Source organism: Penaeus vannamei, chromosome 18, assembly GCF_042767895.1.
Source record: "Penaeus vannamei isolate JL-2024 chromosome 18, ASM4276789v1, whole genome shotgun sequence".
NCBI lineage: Eukaryota > Metazoa > Arthropoda > Malacostraca > Decapoda > Penaeidae > Penaeus > Penaeus vannamei.
Window position 1 is genome coordinate 21,106,974 of NC_091566.1, and position 15,000 is coordinate 21,121,973.

At 34.8% G+C, this 15,000-nt stretch overlaps 1 protein-coding gene across 2 annotated transcripts in view; it reads left to right on the plus strand.

Annotated features, from left to right (window-relative positions):
• Positions 1-15,000, plus strand: part of Prp4k (Pre-mRNA processing factor 4 kinase) — a 23,458-nt gene that overhangs the window by 1,137 nt on the left and 7,321 nt on the right. Inside the window, exons 2-8 of one of the 2 annotated variants that reach the window (XM_027370192.2) lie at positions 3,144-3,311; positions 3,748-3,997; positions 4,125-4,280; positions 5,003-5,196; positions 13,665-13,902; positions 14,049-14,251; positions 14,423-14,612. In XM_027370192.2, coding sequence (XP_027225993.1) covers positions 3,144-3,311; positions 3,748-3,997; positions 4,125-4,280; positions 5,003-5,196; positions 13,665-13,902; positions 14,049-14,251; positions 14,423-14,612 — 1,399 coding nt within the window. Of the gene's footprint in view, positions 1-3,143; positions 3,312-3,747; positions 3,998-4,124; positions 4,281-4,595; positions 4,674-5,002; positions 5,197-13,664; positions 13,903-14,048; positions 14,252-14,422; positions 14,613-15,000 lie in introns of those variants that run through there. The other variant, XM_070132980.1, reaches the window with a different exon arrangement.

Here is a 15,000-nt window from a genome sequence, read left to right on the forward strand (position 1 = left end):
GAAAGGTTAGGTTGGCGTTTTTGGGGCTCACACGAGACCGTGGTTTTGGGACTTTGTGTCAGGAGGGTGCATTACTCTGTAACAAATACTGCTGTTTCTTTACAAGATAAGTAGGTATTTTTTGTGTGTTTGATAGCCTTGCCAACAGTAAACCGTTTTTAAAATCAGTAGATCAGTGTTGTGTTAGATGCTTTCCAAGTATATTGCATAACTACCATATATGGTAACTTTGCATAGTGCGTGCTTGTGCTAAGTGATCTTTCTGGTAGATTGTGTGTTCATGAGGGGTTTCATTTGCTCAATGCCATGTCAAATTGGCCATGGCTAAACGTAGGGTCTTGTCTCGGATTCTTCTATTTTCCACTTTCATTAATTTTTTACATTATGAATGCGCTCGCTAGAGACCAAGTCCTGAATGCCATGTTACAGACTTTAATTCAACACTCTAAATTACCCTTACTGGGGGTGGATTTTGAGCACTGCCCAAAGGGAGGTTAGATGGGGGGCTGTCCCCCCAACACCCATCAGGAAACTTTGTTTCATTTTGATATGCATGACAAGATATAGCTGAACCCCAGGAGCAGTGAGTGGACTTATGGTGAGAGCAGTGCTTTCTGTGAGGTCTTTCCTTCGTTTGTGGCATTACTACTTGTGTCTGCAGATTTTTATCTTGTTCTGACTTTTAAACTCTTTGTCCACTTTTGGAATATCTTCAGTTTGCTCGAGCTTAGTGTATCCATACTGTAAAGATTAACCCCACCTTTTTGATGATATGAAATATGATTCTTGGCTCGTTTTTAAAATTTTCCATTTTCCTTTGCTTTTTAAAATACCAGCTATGAGCACAATCTGCCCCCCCCCCCCTCAGTAAAAAACGATTCCCCATGGGATCCCCAAGATTGTTGGCTGGGGCCAGGGACCTAGTCTCTGAAGGGCGCAGTCTTTTTGTAAACCTTTACCACGAAGTCCACTCAGTGCTCTCAAGTTTCACTTCTATCTTACCATGCATTCCTATGTGAAGACAACCAGGGTTTACTAGAGAGGATTTGAGGCCAGAGCCCTCCAACAATCCTCCTCTCAGGCAGTGCCAGTTGGGCACACCCAGTTGTGGTAACTTAGATTCTTGAAAAGATTTTATGACATTGAGTTGGGGACTTAGTCTCTGGCAAACTGTAAAGATTTACCTCTTTGATTTGTAGCATTACCATTTGTGTCTGCAGATTATTTCTTGTAGCAACAGCTGCAACTTTTTGTCCTTTTTAAGAATATAATCTCAATGTTGTACATATACATTTAGAGATGCAAAGAACAGTATTTATTAAAGGGTATTTATCTCAATTATTCAAATGATTCATTGTATGCCACTGTATTGATAAACAGCATAGAATTCTGTAGTCAAAGAACCAGTCTAAGTTCAATCCTCACAACAACCACTGTGGATATATGGAAAGCAAATACAGTTGACAATATTTATATACCCCTCGAGAAAATAGGATTTTGTATGTATATCTATATATAGCTACTCATAAATATACGTAATTATAGATTCCTGACTTTCTAAGCATGCTTCAAGAGATTCAGATGTTTTAAGAATTTGGTTTATATCCTCATTGCTCTCAAGGAAATCATAGCAAGAGCTGAACTAGATTATACAGAGTTTGTACAGGTCTTGGAAAATCATGGAAAATCATTTGTTTTAAATTCTGGAAAATCATTGAAATTTAGCGTTTGTGTCTTTTTAAATTTTGAAAGCCTGTCTTAATTTTGTTATTTTCCAATTTATATTCTGAGAATGTCTTCAGAAAGAAATCAAAATAAACTTTGGTAGCTAAATGAAAATTTGAAAAATTACTTAGCCTAAATGGATACATGATGATCCATGTGTGAATAAAACGTATCAAATTTGAATTATATTCATTGTACATGTTTTAATGGGATATGTGTATCATGAATATGCATCAAATATTCAAGGAAAACAGTGAAAAAAGAGTTATGAATAAATGCCAAAATCTCTTTCAAAAGTCATGGAAAAGTCATGTGAAGGTTATCTTTGGTTTGGATTTTGCTTCCTTTTTCTGAACACAAGGGAGGTTGGGTGGTAAAACACTAGCAAATGGTTTGGAGCCTTAAGAGCCTCAAAATGATTTAAAAGGGTTACAAATATTCATGGAAACAACTTTATTTCCTGTAGACATATGATTGTTTTATAGAATTGCTTGAGAATATATGTAAACCATTTCCCCAAAAAAATTGTTGCACCCTTGTCTAACTTCAAAGAATTACATTGTTTGATTTTATATACCTTTGTTAGGTACCCACTCTCCTATCTGGTAGAAAGGATTTCTGGTGCACTTTTAATTTGAATAAGCCCAGGAATAAGCCCAGAAAGTAGTAATGTCATATAGAAGATTTTGTTCTTACTGAATCACAATGTTGTTTCATTTACTTCATTAAGCAGTTAGTCTCTTTGAGCATAAAAGTAGATTAACCCGTTGCCGAAGGGTGGCATGTACGTATATGCCATGGTTGTTGTGGACCAAAAAACGGATGGCATCATATCATGCCCATTCCCGTGGACCAAAAAACAGATGGCATCATATCATGCTCATTCCAGCACTAGTGGCTCATTGGACAGAGTTTGTTTTTCTCTGATAGTAGTGGCTTCATTTATATGGTAAAGATTGTAGGCAATTGCACCTATAAGGTAAACCTTCAAAATTATAATATTTTTACAAATTATAGCAAAATAAAAGCTTTTAGGTGCCAAATGTTGCTCACAAACTACTAATCAAACCAGGCGCAAACGGGAAACTGCCGACATGCGCCAGCAATCCTGTTATTACGTCCACTTACTAAACATTTTTACCCGTCGGCACTAGGTTAAGGGAACCGTCAGGTGATTTTTTAGGTTATGTTAAATTACTTTATATGTGAATGAAGACGTGAACTTAAAAATTTTAAGTAATGCCCTCATAATCTCAAGGTTTTAGCTTAGGACTAAAGAAATAGAGATTTTATTTATTGCTTTGAATGGAGGATGCTTTCTATTTGTATAGTGTATGTGTGTACTTTATCATCTCATGATATTTACTTGATTTACATTCTTAGTTCTAATGTACATATTTATTGACTTTCTTCTGCAGTTCTGATGATCCAAGTCTGTCAAGCATGTCTGAAGAGGAGGTGAAGTCAGGAGGTCAGGAACCAGCTAGATCAAGATCAAAAGAGCGAAAACACAAGCACAGGAAGAAGCATAAGAGACATTCTCACAAGCATAAACATAGGCACAAGTCTTCATCCAGAAAAGAAAGGTGAGTTAAAGAGTCATGAACGTATTTTTAAATATGGTCTTTAGTCCATATTTATTTGATAGTTTGATAGTTCAATCAGTTGTAGTGGGAATGATGGAGGTAAGTGAAGTCAGCTTCCAATGTTTAGAGAGAAGCTACTGTAGTGACATAGATGAGTTCAGGAGAGATTGTTCATGAAGTACCCACATATCTTGAATTACATTATTGCATGGCCTACCCTACCTCCTCCTTGTTGCAATTTTAAGTATATTTTATCATGAAGAAATATAGTCCATCCTTGTAATGATCAGGTACCCAAAATATCTGTTGTACTGGGTTTGTATTAAGCATGTATCTTGTAAATTCAGCTTTTATACTTTTTTTTTTTACTCTGTAGACAACACATCATAGGTCCCTGATAGCCAACATATTAAGTCAGAATCATTGATTTTTGCAGGAAGCACAAAAAGCATCGTTCCAAACACAGACACAAGGACTCAGATAGTGAGAGTTCTGCGTCTGAAGATGGAAGTGATATACAACTAGTGGATGAACTTCTAGAGTCTGGCTTGGAAGCCGTTAATAACCCTGGAACTCAGGCTCGAGAAAGAGGAAGAGATGTAGAAATCCTGAGAGCCCCAGCTGGGAACGGCATTGTAGAATCTATGAAGATTGTGGTCAATAATCACAATGGCAGTAAAGAGGAAGTTAGTATTTTTCTTGAAAAGCAGCATATTTTTGTGTATTTATATATTTTTTTAGGATGGTATGTGAGTGTTAAGAATTCTCTATTTTATAAAATGCATATTATTCTCCTTTCTTTTGATCTTGTAGCCAGTAACTGTTTCAAGTAGTGAAGAAGAAGTAGTGGAGGCAAGTGAAGATAACTCGAGGGAAGCGTCAAGAAAAGCCGAGGAGTATAACCTGGATTCTTCAGATTTCCTTCACATTGATGAAGACCTAAACTTGGAAGAACTTATGAAGCAGAAGGTAAAATCTCTTCATTTTATTGTTACTGTGAGAGTTCATTTCACCTTTAAAGTAAGTGGAAAGCTTTGATTGAATGCTCTATTACATATATATAATTATCTTGCCAACCTTGATATTAATTATTTGATTTTCTGGTTCTCTTTAGCAACATGGAATAGGGTCAGTTAATTATTATATCAGTTTCACTTGTCATTGAAAGAATCAAGAAAATGGGTTTGGGATAGGTATTTTAGTGGGAGAAAATCTATATTCTTAAATGAACTGCTGTTATATGTTTTAATATATATGCATTTATGTATTCTTTTTACTCTCCAGTGTGTCAGTCCGTTCATGCATTGAGTGCAAAGATATATTATGATAGACAGTGCAAGACAAGAGAAAAGGATAGTGCTGGTACTGCAGCTGCTATTTAATCAGAGTAAATTAACTGTAAAAATCTATGAGATTGTGTGTGAAAATAGTGAAATAGGAAATATATTCTTGTTCTTTCCCTCTCCTGGCCACACGTCTTATTTCTTAATTCTCTGATACGCACCTTTTAGCACATTTGATAGTAGTGAACAGATTTCACTTTCTGTTATTGTGTTCAGTAGTTGTTCAGGAAGAACAAGACAATTTTCTAAACTACTACAGCATTGAATTTTTATCAACTGTAAAATTATGATTTCACTGAGTCTAATTCCAGCATTTTTTTGTTTTTTTTTTTTTTGTTTTTTTAATAGGCAGCACTACAGGCTTGCTTAGGAGCTTATATGAGTGATGTAGAGGAAGAGGAGGAGCCAAAGCAAGCACCAGCAGTAGTTGAAAAGCCAGAATGTGATGTTGTGACAATTGAAGATTCAGATGATGGCCAGTCTAAGAAAAAGGAGAAACGGAGGGAGAAGGAGTCCAGGCCCAAAAAGCGGAAAAGAAGCAGGTACTTAAATTTATGTAGCGGAGACATTGCTATATGTACATTAAATTTTCCTTTATTGTGGCTCACAAATATAAACATGTATAGGAAAACTTTCCTGAAACTGGTAACAAGTCTGATTTGATGTATAGGTTTTATCAGACATATTTTTAATTTTCTCAACATTTGGTATGGTACTGTAATTTCATTTCTAGTTAACTCCTTTTCTCTAGGTTGTCTGTTATTGTAATATAGGTTTTAGTAAAGCTGTATATAATACATAATTGTGAATGGCCTATTGCACGTTTTCAGGTGCTGTAGTGTTTACCTTGAAATCTTTTCAAAGTTGTAAGGGGAAGTATGAAATGATTGGAAAGGGCATTGACTGTGGTTGTGTAAATGGTTCAGAATTTATCTCTTATTTTCTTCTAACCTTTATCGCTGTTTTGTGGTATATGAATATGTTGTCAGAAGACTGTTTTAAGGTTCAGTAAATGACATATATTTGAGAGTTCTAGCGGGCCTATCTTCCCTGAGTGTTTTGGAGCTGCGGTTGGTCCCTGGGTTGACTCTCTGCTGTGGTTAAGAGCTCCTGGCTGAGCCCCCGGCTGGTTGCCGTAAAGTATTACCAGGTACTGACAATGTTCTGTGAAATATGTACTTTGAACACTAAGTACTTTCCTGTTTAACTACTAGAAATTTTTTGGTCATATAATCATACTTATTGGACGACGATTCATCCCATCCTCAAATCCAGAATGAAACATGTAGGCAAACCTGGTGAATTATCTGCCATGATCACTAAACTTTAACATTTCTTGACTGAATTTAAAAATGAAAAAAAGTGGAACTTGCTCATTGGTCTGATGTACACTAATCAAAGTTTCCTTCTGCTTGTATGAAATGTTTATTATGAATGTGTACCATAATTTTTTTGGTCAGGATGAAAATCAGGCTAAACTACTTTTTGAAATATGTATCTATTACATGACAGATTTTGAAGGGATCTTTATTTCAGTTATTTATTGTTATGCTTTATTTATTATTATTATTGGTATTGATGTTATTATCATCACCATTATTATTATTTATTTTTAATCATTCATTCAGCTACTAAAGATAGTTGTTCACCATATGTGGAGGTTTAACTCAGTTCCAGTATATCAATTTCCCTTTTTTACCCAAAATAATAATGAATCATAGTACCTCTTACATAAAGAAAAAGAAATACTTGAGAAATACCATTAATTACTGGCTGCGCGCTTCACTGTTTACAGGATTAGTATGGAGCTGATCCATCACCAGCTCAGCCCTGTCTACAGAGGCGTAAGTACCCAGGCAAGGGTAATGGCCTGTAGGGTCCTCATTCTCCACCATTATCAACACAGCCTAAATAATGGGAGATAAAAGAAGGCTGATAGTATGTACTTTTACAAACTTGTACACTAACATCAGGACATCAGAAATTTGATTTTATTCAGTTGTTTGTATATACACCTATTCATACATGTATACATACATATATATATATAAGAACTTTACAGTGAAGAAGGCATTCAACATTTACATAGAGACAGGCAAAAAGACATTACATGTAAATGTACATAGAATAACTTACTCATGACACTCACATGTATATGCATGTATATAAACTTTTTTTTCTTTTTTCTTTTAGTTATATACACATTATATGTATCCTGGAGATAGACAGGAGAAAATTACTTGTAGAATTATCTTTTGTTCAGAAATATAATATGCAGGAATGGGATGCTAAATGTTACAAGGTTTATTTTTTTAAGGCATTGGTTGGCTGGTTTGAAAGAAATGCCAATGTTGAGGCTTTTTATCTTTGGTTGGTAAAAGTTTTCAGGTTTGTTGACTTAGGAGTCATTCAACATTTTGCATGTAGACTGGTAGTTATTAGATACAGTAATCCAAGACAAATCATTTCTTATAATTGGTCTCCGCCTCAGCAAGGTAGATATAAAGAAGCTATTTCTTAGTTCAATGTTAGTATCATAATTAATGTGTTATTAAATGGAGTAGGTGGATGCACATCATCACATTGATAGCCTGTCCTCACTAGGTCAATGATTTTAGTATATTTCCATTTTTTATTAGTCTTTTTTGGTGACTGGCTGGTTTGATCATGATTGCTGCACAGGTTGTCTGGAAACTTATTTTCAGAACTAAAGATTACAGTGCTTGTTGTCTGTGAATAAATTGTCCATTCCTTTAATCTTCACTGGCCATACCTTTTCAACTAGAAACACTGATTTGGTAGTAGTACGGTTAGAGAGCAGTAGTGAGTAGATTATTTAAGAGGTTGTGATATATGATTTCACTGTGTGTTTGGGTGTGTAAGAGGGGGTTGCCTGTGTCTGTGTAAGCAAATGCCAGTGACCAGAAGTTTCAAAGACAGGGACCCATTTATGACATGTGTATATATATTATTATTATTAATTAGTAAGACTAGTTACAATATTTGAACCTATACTAGGCTAGGTGGAGACATAGCCTAGCCTCATATTTCAATTTAACTAAGCCTAACTTATTGAAACCCAGCCAAATCCAATCCAGTATACACTACCCAATTTACTTCCTAGTTTTACCTGACCACCTCTGTCCAGCCTTATTCCATCTCAGTGTTTTTTTTTTTCTGGTGAAATGTATAATTTACCTCCCATACCAGTGATTGTCTTCATTCATCATTGAAGGCCTAATGTGATAGTTATGGAAGTAGGTCCAAGCAAGCCAAAAATATATTTTCTTATTGGGTGAAGTATTGTTTGATACTGATAGATATGTGTGTTATAGATAAAAAAATCATGAAATAAATCAGAAATTACCATTGTCCACAATAGTTTTGATATATTGATATTATTTACATATATATATATATATATATATATATATATATATATATATATATATATATATATATATATATATATATATATATATATGGCTTAATAAGGGTCTAGTCACTCTGAAGACAAATCATTAGATATACCAAAGTGAGTATTTTGGATGAAAGAGTTTTCTTTTATTGCTATTCTTACCATTGATGATATTATGATAATGATAATGATACTGAGAATAATGTCAAGGAATAGTGTAAACAGTTGGGATTGGATAAGCCTCCTTAAACTCCTTTGTGACTAGGTGCTTGTGGAACCATCTTTGTTGTAAATAAAGCTAGCAAAGCAGAACCACAGTGGATAGTGCTTGTATCCATTATCTGTGGGCTGATAATTTTTAGCAAGGTTTGGTGTGATCATATCCCAACTCATTAATAACCTTTAAGTTCTGGGTAATGCAAGAGTAGTGGCAAGCCTTTTGCAATAGGTTCTTGTAACATATCTAGACTAGCATTACTTATAATGCACACAATGGTGAACAGTCGTATGAATATTTTCATAAAAGCAAACAGTTCAGAGAACTATAAGTTTTAAAACCAAGTTGTCAGTTGTAGGCAGAGATTCTTCATATTTTCAAATTGGTTTTGTCACCCTATTTGAATTTCATGTGTGATAAATGTGTAGGCTTTCTATTTACACAATCCAGAAGGCAAACATATGATATTTTTACTGATCTTATGAATGCAATTTAGTAAAATAGATTTCCTGTGATTTGTAGCTAGAGGAAAGAGACTTTTTGTACTTAATAAGGTATGGGAGGCCTCAGAATTTGAAGATTATAATTGGGGCTTCAGCACCTGCAGGCTAATGTGCCTGCTGTAAGTTTGGAGGTGGGGGATCCAGGGTCAAGACAGCATCTGTGGTTTGTTGCCACTATTAACTCAACCTCCGGATGATGTGGGGTTGACATCATGGCCGGCTTAGGCTTAGCTACAGGCTTTAGAGCATTCACAACTCATTACAATGATGTGTGCGTTACAATGGATCTGGATGCATCACTGCCATTACATGGCCCAAAGTACAGGCATTAGGCTTACTTGATGATCTACTCTGATTGGTGCGCAGCTTGTAATCCTGGCACATGTGAACAGTACCCATGAGTTTTGACAAGACTCCATGCCTCCTCTTTGCAAGTTATTTTATGTAAACTTTTTTTTAGCCTTTTTACCATTTTCCAATGTCTATATTTGTATTTTGATTTGCTTTATCCAGAAGGTAAAAGTCTATTTTTTTAGCACAGACTTCATTTCATCTCTCTATGCAGTAAATAACAGTGAAAAAAAAAGTATGGAACAGTTGGTTATTTGTCATAAATCTCTCTTTTTTTTTCTTTTTTTTTTTGTAATTTTCAATTTTCTGTAATACAACTTATTCTGCTGGTCACAGTGGCTAGGAATATTACATTCCACATTTGTCACACTCCAAGTGGTTTGTGTACACGTAGTGAGTCTTTTCCGTCACCCTGGCCTTTGCTTATGACCATGCCCACAGCCATTTTGCTCAGTGATGGCATGTTCACATCAGCTGGCCCTCGACCCAGATTTTTCCATGATGGGACCATAATATCATCTGGATCATAGGGTTATATTGGGAATAATGCTGAAGGCCCCATCTATGCGTCAAATGAGTCGAATCACACTCCCGAGGCAATTTTGCCTGATGACGGTATGTTCACATCACCTGGCCTTCGACCCAGATTTTTCCATGATGGGACTGTAACATCATCTGGATCATAGGGTTAATGTTCATAATCAGGTTACTATTAGTATAGCAACTGAAATGCATGTTATGAACCTCTAAATTTACAAAAAATATTAATACCATGTTTTGCATACAAATGATATAAAAAAAAAAATCACATTGATAGTGCAGTGCATCAAGTGCTTCTCACTGGCCGCATCTGAGAAATGCCTTGGAAGCAAGCCCAGTCGGCTGCACATGTCCCTCAGATTGGAGGCCAAGTGAGCCCCAATTTCTCCTGAAGGCAATGGGTTGAGCAGGTGAAAGAGTTGTTAATACATTATCACCAGGGCAGCACATCATGATCTAGAGGCTAATGTATAGTCATTAAAATGTATCCTCTGTAACGTAAACAAATACTGTTTTCACAAAATCAGAAATTGTGTAATTTATTGAAATTATGTTTGTGCCCATGTTTGTGTGCAAGCATGCAGTACATCTCTTTTAGATATCCTTGCAGAAATTTGAAAATAACTTCATAAATAATTGATATGGAGTTTGACAAAGAATTTTGACTTCTGTTGCAGTTGATAGTTGTTTTGAAGTTTTAGAGGTAGTGTTACTAGGGCTTGACGTTTTTGATTCTTTCATGGGAATGCATTCATGTCTTCCTCAGATAGTATTAGATTTAATCCATTCATGACAAGACTTCCTGGCATCCTACAAAGCCACACATCAGGCCAAGCAAGTGAAAAATGAGAAGCAGAGGAATAGTACATCTATCTTGCGCTCAGTTCTCTTGGTTGAGGCATAAATGATTGTTAAGGAAATAACACTAAAAAGAGGATTTAAATTATGGCCAAACAACCAAACAACTTTTTAGCACACATGACTTAAAGTCAGTTCGACTGCACATAGTGTGATAGGACATCAACCAGGGTGAGTGACAGTATTGCTATGACACAATAGCATGCCATCTGGCTAAAATGGGATATAATATAGATCAGAAGTAGGGTCTTAAATGTATATTATCTGATGTTCATGGAACCATGTTCACAGATTCATAAGATTTTATGAAACATGTTTCATTACAGTACACATAAATGGGGACTTTTCCACCTTAGATTTAGCTCCCCATGAAATGCCATGACCTTTGCACATTTAACCTATGGTATATCATCCAACAACGTGCTTGAAAAGACAAGTCTTAACAGTTCCCTACATACTTATGGGATATAACCAGAAGGGAACCCTTTCTTATGGGTACAGCTTTCCCATACTATCAATTCGGTCATTATTTATTTTAGTCTTGAAGAGTGAGCATTGGATATTTCAAGCATCTGAGTTCTTATGGGTTCGCCCATGTATACTGGAACACAACTGCTGCTGCTTCCTTATATTTGGGTACTTATGTAAAATGTATGCATTGAACTTCAACTCCTGCTTGTTCCTTGATATTCAGGAACTCTTGAGAAATGTATACGTAAAACTTGTTCGCTGAGAAGTGTATTAGTTGTGTTAGTTTACAGGGCCAGATTTTAAAGAGGCTAAAACAGTAGATAGTGCCTTTATTATTGTAAGTCAAATTCGAGTTGAAATGAGAACGTTTGATGTTACAATTATACTTGTTTTAGGAAATCATTAGATTGTCCTTTTATCATATAGATTTGAACAATTAAGCCACATGGATTTGCAACAAAGAGCAAATTCTGTTCCATTAAAATATCAGCCAAGTTAAGAAAAAGAATGTTCAGTTTTGCCATCGTAATTGTGCTAATTGTATATGTTTTTAGAACAAATCTGGGTATGATTTTTTATTTAACTTTTATGCAAGCATTTGTCAATCTTTTGTGAAAGGCGATATGATTATATGAATATTTACACTAATAATATTTCCATATTCAAATGCACTTTTATTTTTAGAGTATATTTGATAGCCTTAGTGTTCAGTTGTTTATAAGTTGGATATGGAATTCGTTTGAAAGCTTCCTCTTTGCCAACCCCCCCATTGTTTTATTTGAAGATCATATTTTTGAAAATAATGGAGATATTAACTGGACTTTATATGACTTTTCTTCTCTATGAAGAATTGGTTGTTTTACAGATATTTTGAAATGATGGTTTTGCTGTTACTTATTCCTCTCTCATATCTTCCTATTCTTTCTCTTTTACTCACCTGCTCTGTCCTTGTTTCTGTCTTGTATTCTTTTTTTTTTATTCACTTTCCTATATTCTTACCTGTACTGTTTTTTTGTCGCATTGATGTGAAACTAAAAGACTTTGATAGTTCCTCGTAATGCTCTCTCATACAGAGTTGCTTAGTTTTTTGTTCTGTCCTAGTTTAACATTTTTGCTTTGTTGGAAGCAAGATGATTAATCATAGAAAACAATTTCCTGATAATGATTAATAAAAGATGGAATAGATTTTATGTTTTTTCGTTTTTCTTTATGTATGAAAATGTTTGAAGTTAATAACTCGTATGATTCATAAGGTAAAGAGTTCTTACAACAACAACAAAATGAGCAGTTCAAGATGAAATTTAGTGTTGCTGTTTTTGCCATTGTGATTGTGAACTGAAAATTTCTTGATACAGATTTAAGTTCATATGTTGCCAGTTTCAGAAAAGGTCTATTTCCATGTTCAGCTCTAGGGATCGGTCTTGCCTATTTCTTTTCCTTTTTTTTATTGATTTATTTATCCAGTTTCTTACATTTTGGTCAGACGAGATTATTTTTTTGTTGTTTTGTGTGCGACAGTTGTATGTGTTGTAATTGCTTAGGTTTAACCCTATGGAATACTTACCTGTCAGGCTCTTTGTAGGGTTCTGAAGTGCTAAAGAAAACTGTGTGTATTCATTGTGAATTGTGATTCCATACATTTATTATAGGCTTGCATTACACAGCATATTTTTCTTTTTTTATGCATTTCTACAGCTAAGTTGAAAATGGTATTTTATTGGTTATATCTTAGTAACAATAAAGTTTGCAAAGATTGTATTTTTTCCTGTATTGGTCTCTACTGTTATCATTATTATTATTATTATTATTATTGTTATTGTTATTATTTTTAGAAGTGGTTTTGGGTTTAGATGTTCTTGGGATCTGGTTAAGATCTCGTTGTCTTAAAAAATCATAGTAGTCCTTATTCTGCTTGGAGAAGGAAGGAAAATACATACCACATTCTTGAATATTAACATTTTGGAAATACCTATATATATTTTTCATGAACACAGTGGTGGCTTGTAAAATGGTACAGATCTGTCACATTCTTCATTTTTCAATTTATATGATAGCATATGCAGATAGTCAGTAATGTAACATTGAGAATTAGTTCTATCATGTTATATTTGAATTAAGTATTATATAAGTTTAAAGTATCTTCTTAGCTTAAAGATTTTGCAGTCTGAAGCTTACAACAATATATATGTTAGGTTGCTTTGAATACCAATTGAAAATTGGTTCTTCTTGGTTATTTTTTGAGCTTTTAGAGTGTTGTTATATGCCTCTCTAACAAGAGGAAGCATCCTTAATTTGTGACACACTTCAAGTTGTAATGTTCTCTCCGTATTTGTTTTTTACTTGAAGTAATAAATTTTATGTTATTAATGTGTATATATACATATACATATAGAAATAGATGCATATTTTATATGTATGTTCATAAGATATATGTAATCATTGAAGTGAGGCACAGAAAGATGCTGAATTTTTTCTCATTTAATTCAGAAGCTTTTTTAATGCTTTAATTCTGTTTCAGATATGCTGTTGGGATCTGCTTATGCGGCTTTTATTTTCACTCATTTTTCTTTTCTTTACTCATGTGTTCTTGATGAGTAGGTGTCTGTTGTCACTTAAAATGAGTTTTCCTTTCTTTCCGAATTTTACCATTAGGTCCAGAGGTGAAGTGGAAGAGAAGGAAAAGAAGTCTCGCAGGGAGAAGGAACGAAGAGACAAGGAGAGGAGAGAAGAGTCAGGCTCACGCAGAGATGCTGTCTCCACAAAGGACCGGGAAAAGTCTGCTTCATCTCATGAGAGGTCCCGGTCAAGAGCTGAAGAGCGGGAACGTCTGGACCGCAGTCGAGAGAGAAGCCGTGAAAGAAGAGAGAAGGAGAGGCAAATGAGAGAGAAGGTATATATTCTTCAAATTTTTATGAAAAGCTTAAGATAACAGTATTTATTTTCATGTGAGTGTGATTCACCTTGAACGATCAGCTCCTATAGCACTCCGTAATATTCCGCTTTATAATTTTTTTCTTATTTATCTCTCTCTTTCAGGAACGGGAGCAGAGGGAGAGAGAATGGAAAGAGAGAGAAGAACGTAGAAAGAGAGAATGGGAAAAGAGGATGGAGGAAAGGAAAGAACGTGAGAGATTACGTGAAGAAAGACTTAAAGAGAGAGCAGACAGCAGAGACAAGGACCGAGATCGACGCAGAGATGACAGCTATAAGGACAGAGAGAGGGACAGAGACCGAAGCAGGTGTGAATTCTTTATCAGGTTGTTGGTCAGTGCTACATTCCTAACATACTATATATGTATATATTTTTTTTTAATGAAAACATTATACATTAAGGGACATCAATCCCAAAATTTGTATTTAGAATGAATGTACTCCTTAAATACCAATGCTTGGTTCTTTGCATCCTGCAGGCAAGATGTTGACTACGGTAGAACTAGAGAAATTGATCGGGAAAGAGAAAGACAGAAAGAGCTTATATTTGGTAAGGCTCAGGAGTCTTCATCAGAATCAGAAGGAGGAGATATTGACTTTGATGAAGATGAAGAGGAAGAGGAGCAAAAGATTGAGCGCATGAGAAAGCAGCGAGAAGAACTATATAAAGTAAGAATAATGTACTCAGCCAACAGCAGTTTAAAAAGTGCTGTTTGCAATTAAAGGCATTATGACAATTTGTGAGGAATATAAATATTCATTTGCATGTTGTATTAGGGATGTCAGGAAAGATTTTGGTTTACCAGTAAACTGATTATGAAAAAATATGATAGATTGTCTAAAAGGGAGTGAAACAAGGTTTGTTTTTTGTTAAATGTAATTGCAAAAAATCATATGTTTACAAATTCACAGAAAGTTAATTTATAGCACTTGTTTTGAACGTTCCACTAAAATGCATTCTGTAGATTTTTTTTGTCATCTAAAAGTGTTATATTCATCATCTTCCCATTTAACCAATGTATATATACATACATGGAACTGAAAACAACATTGTAGG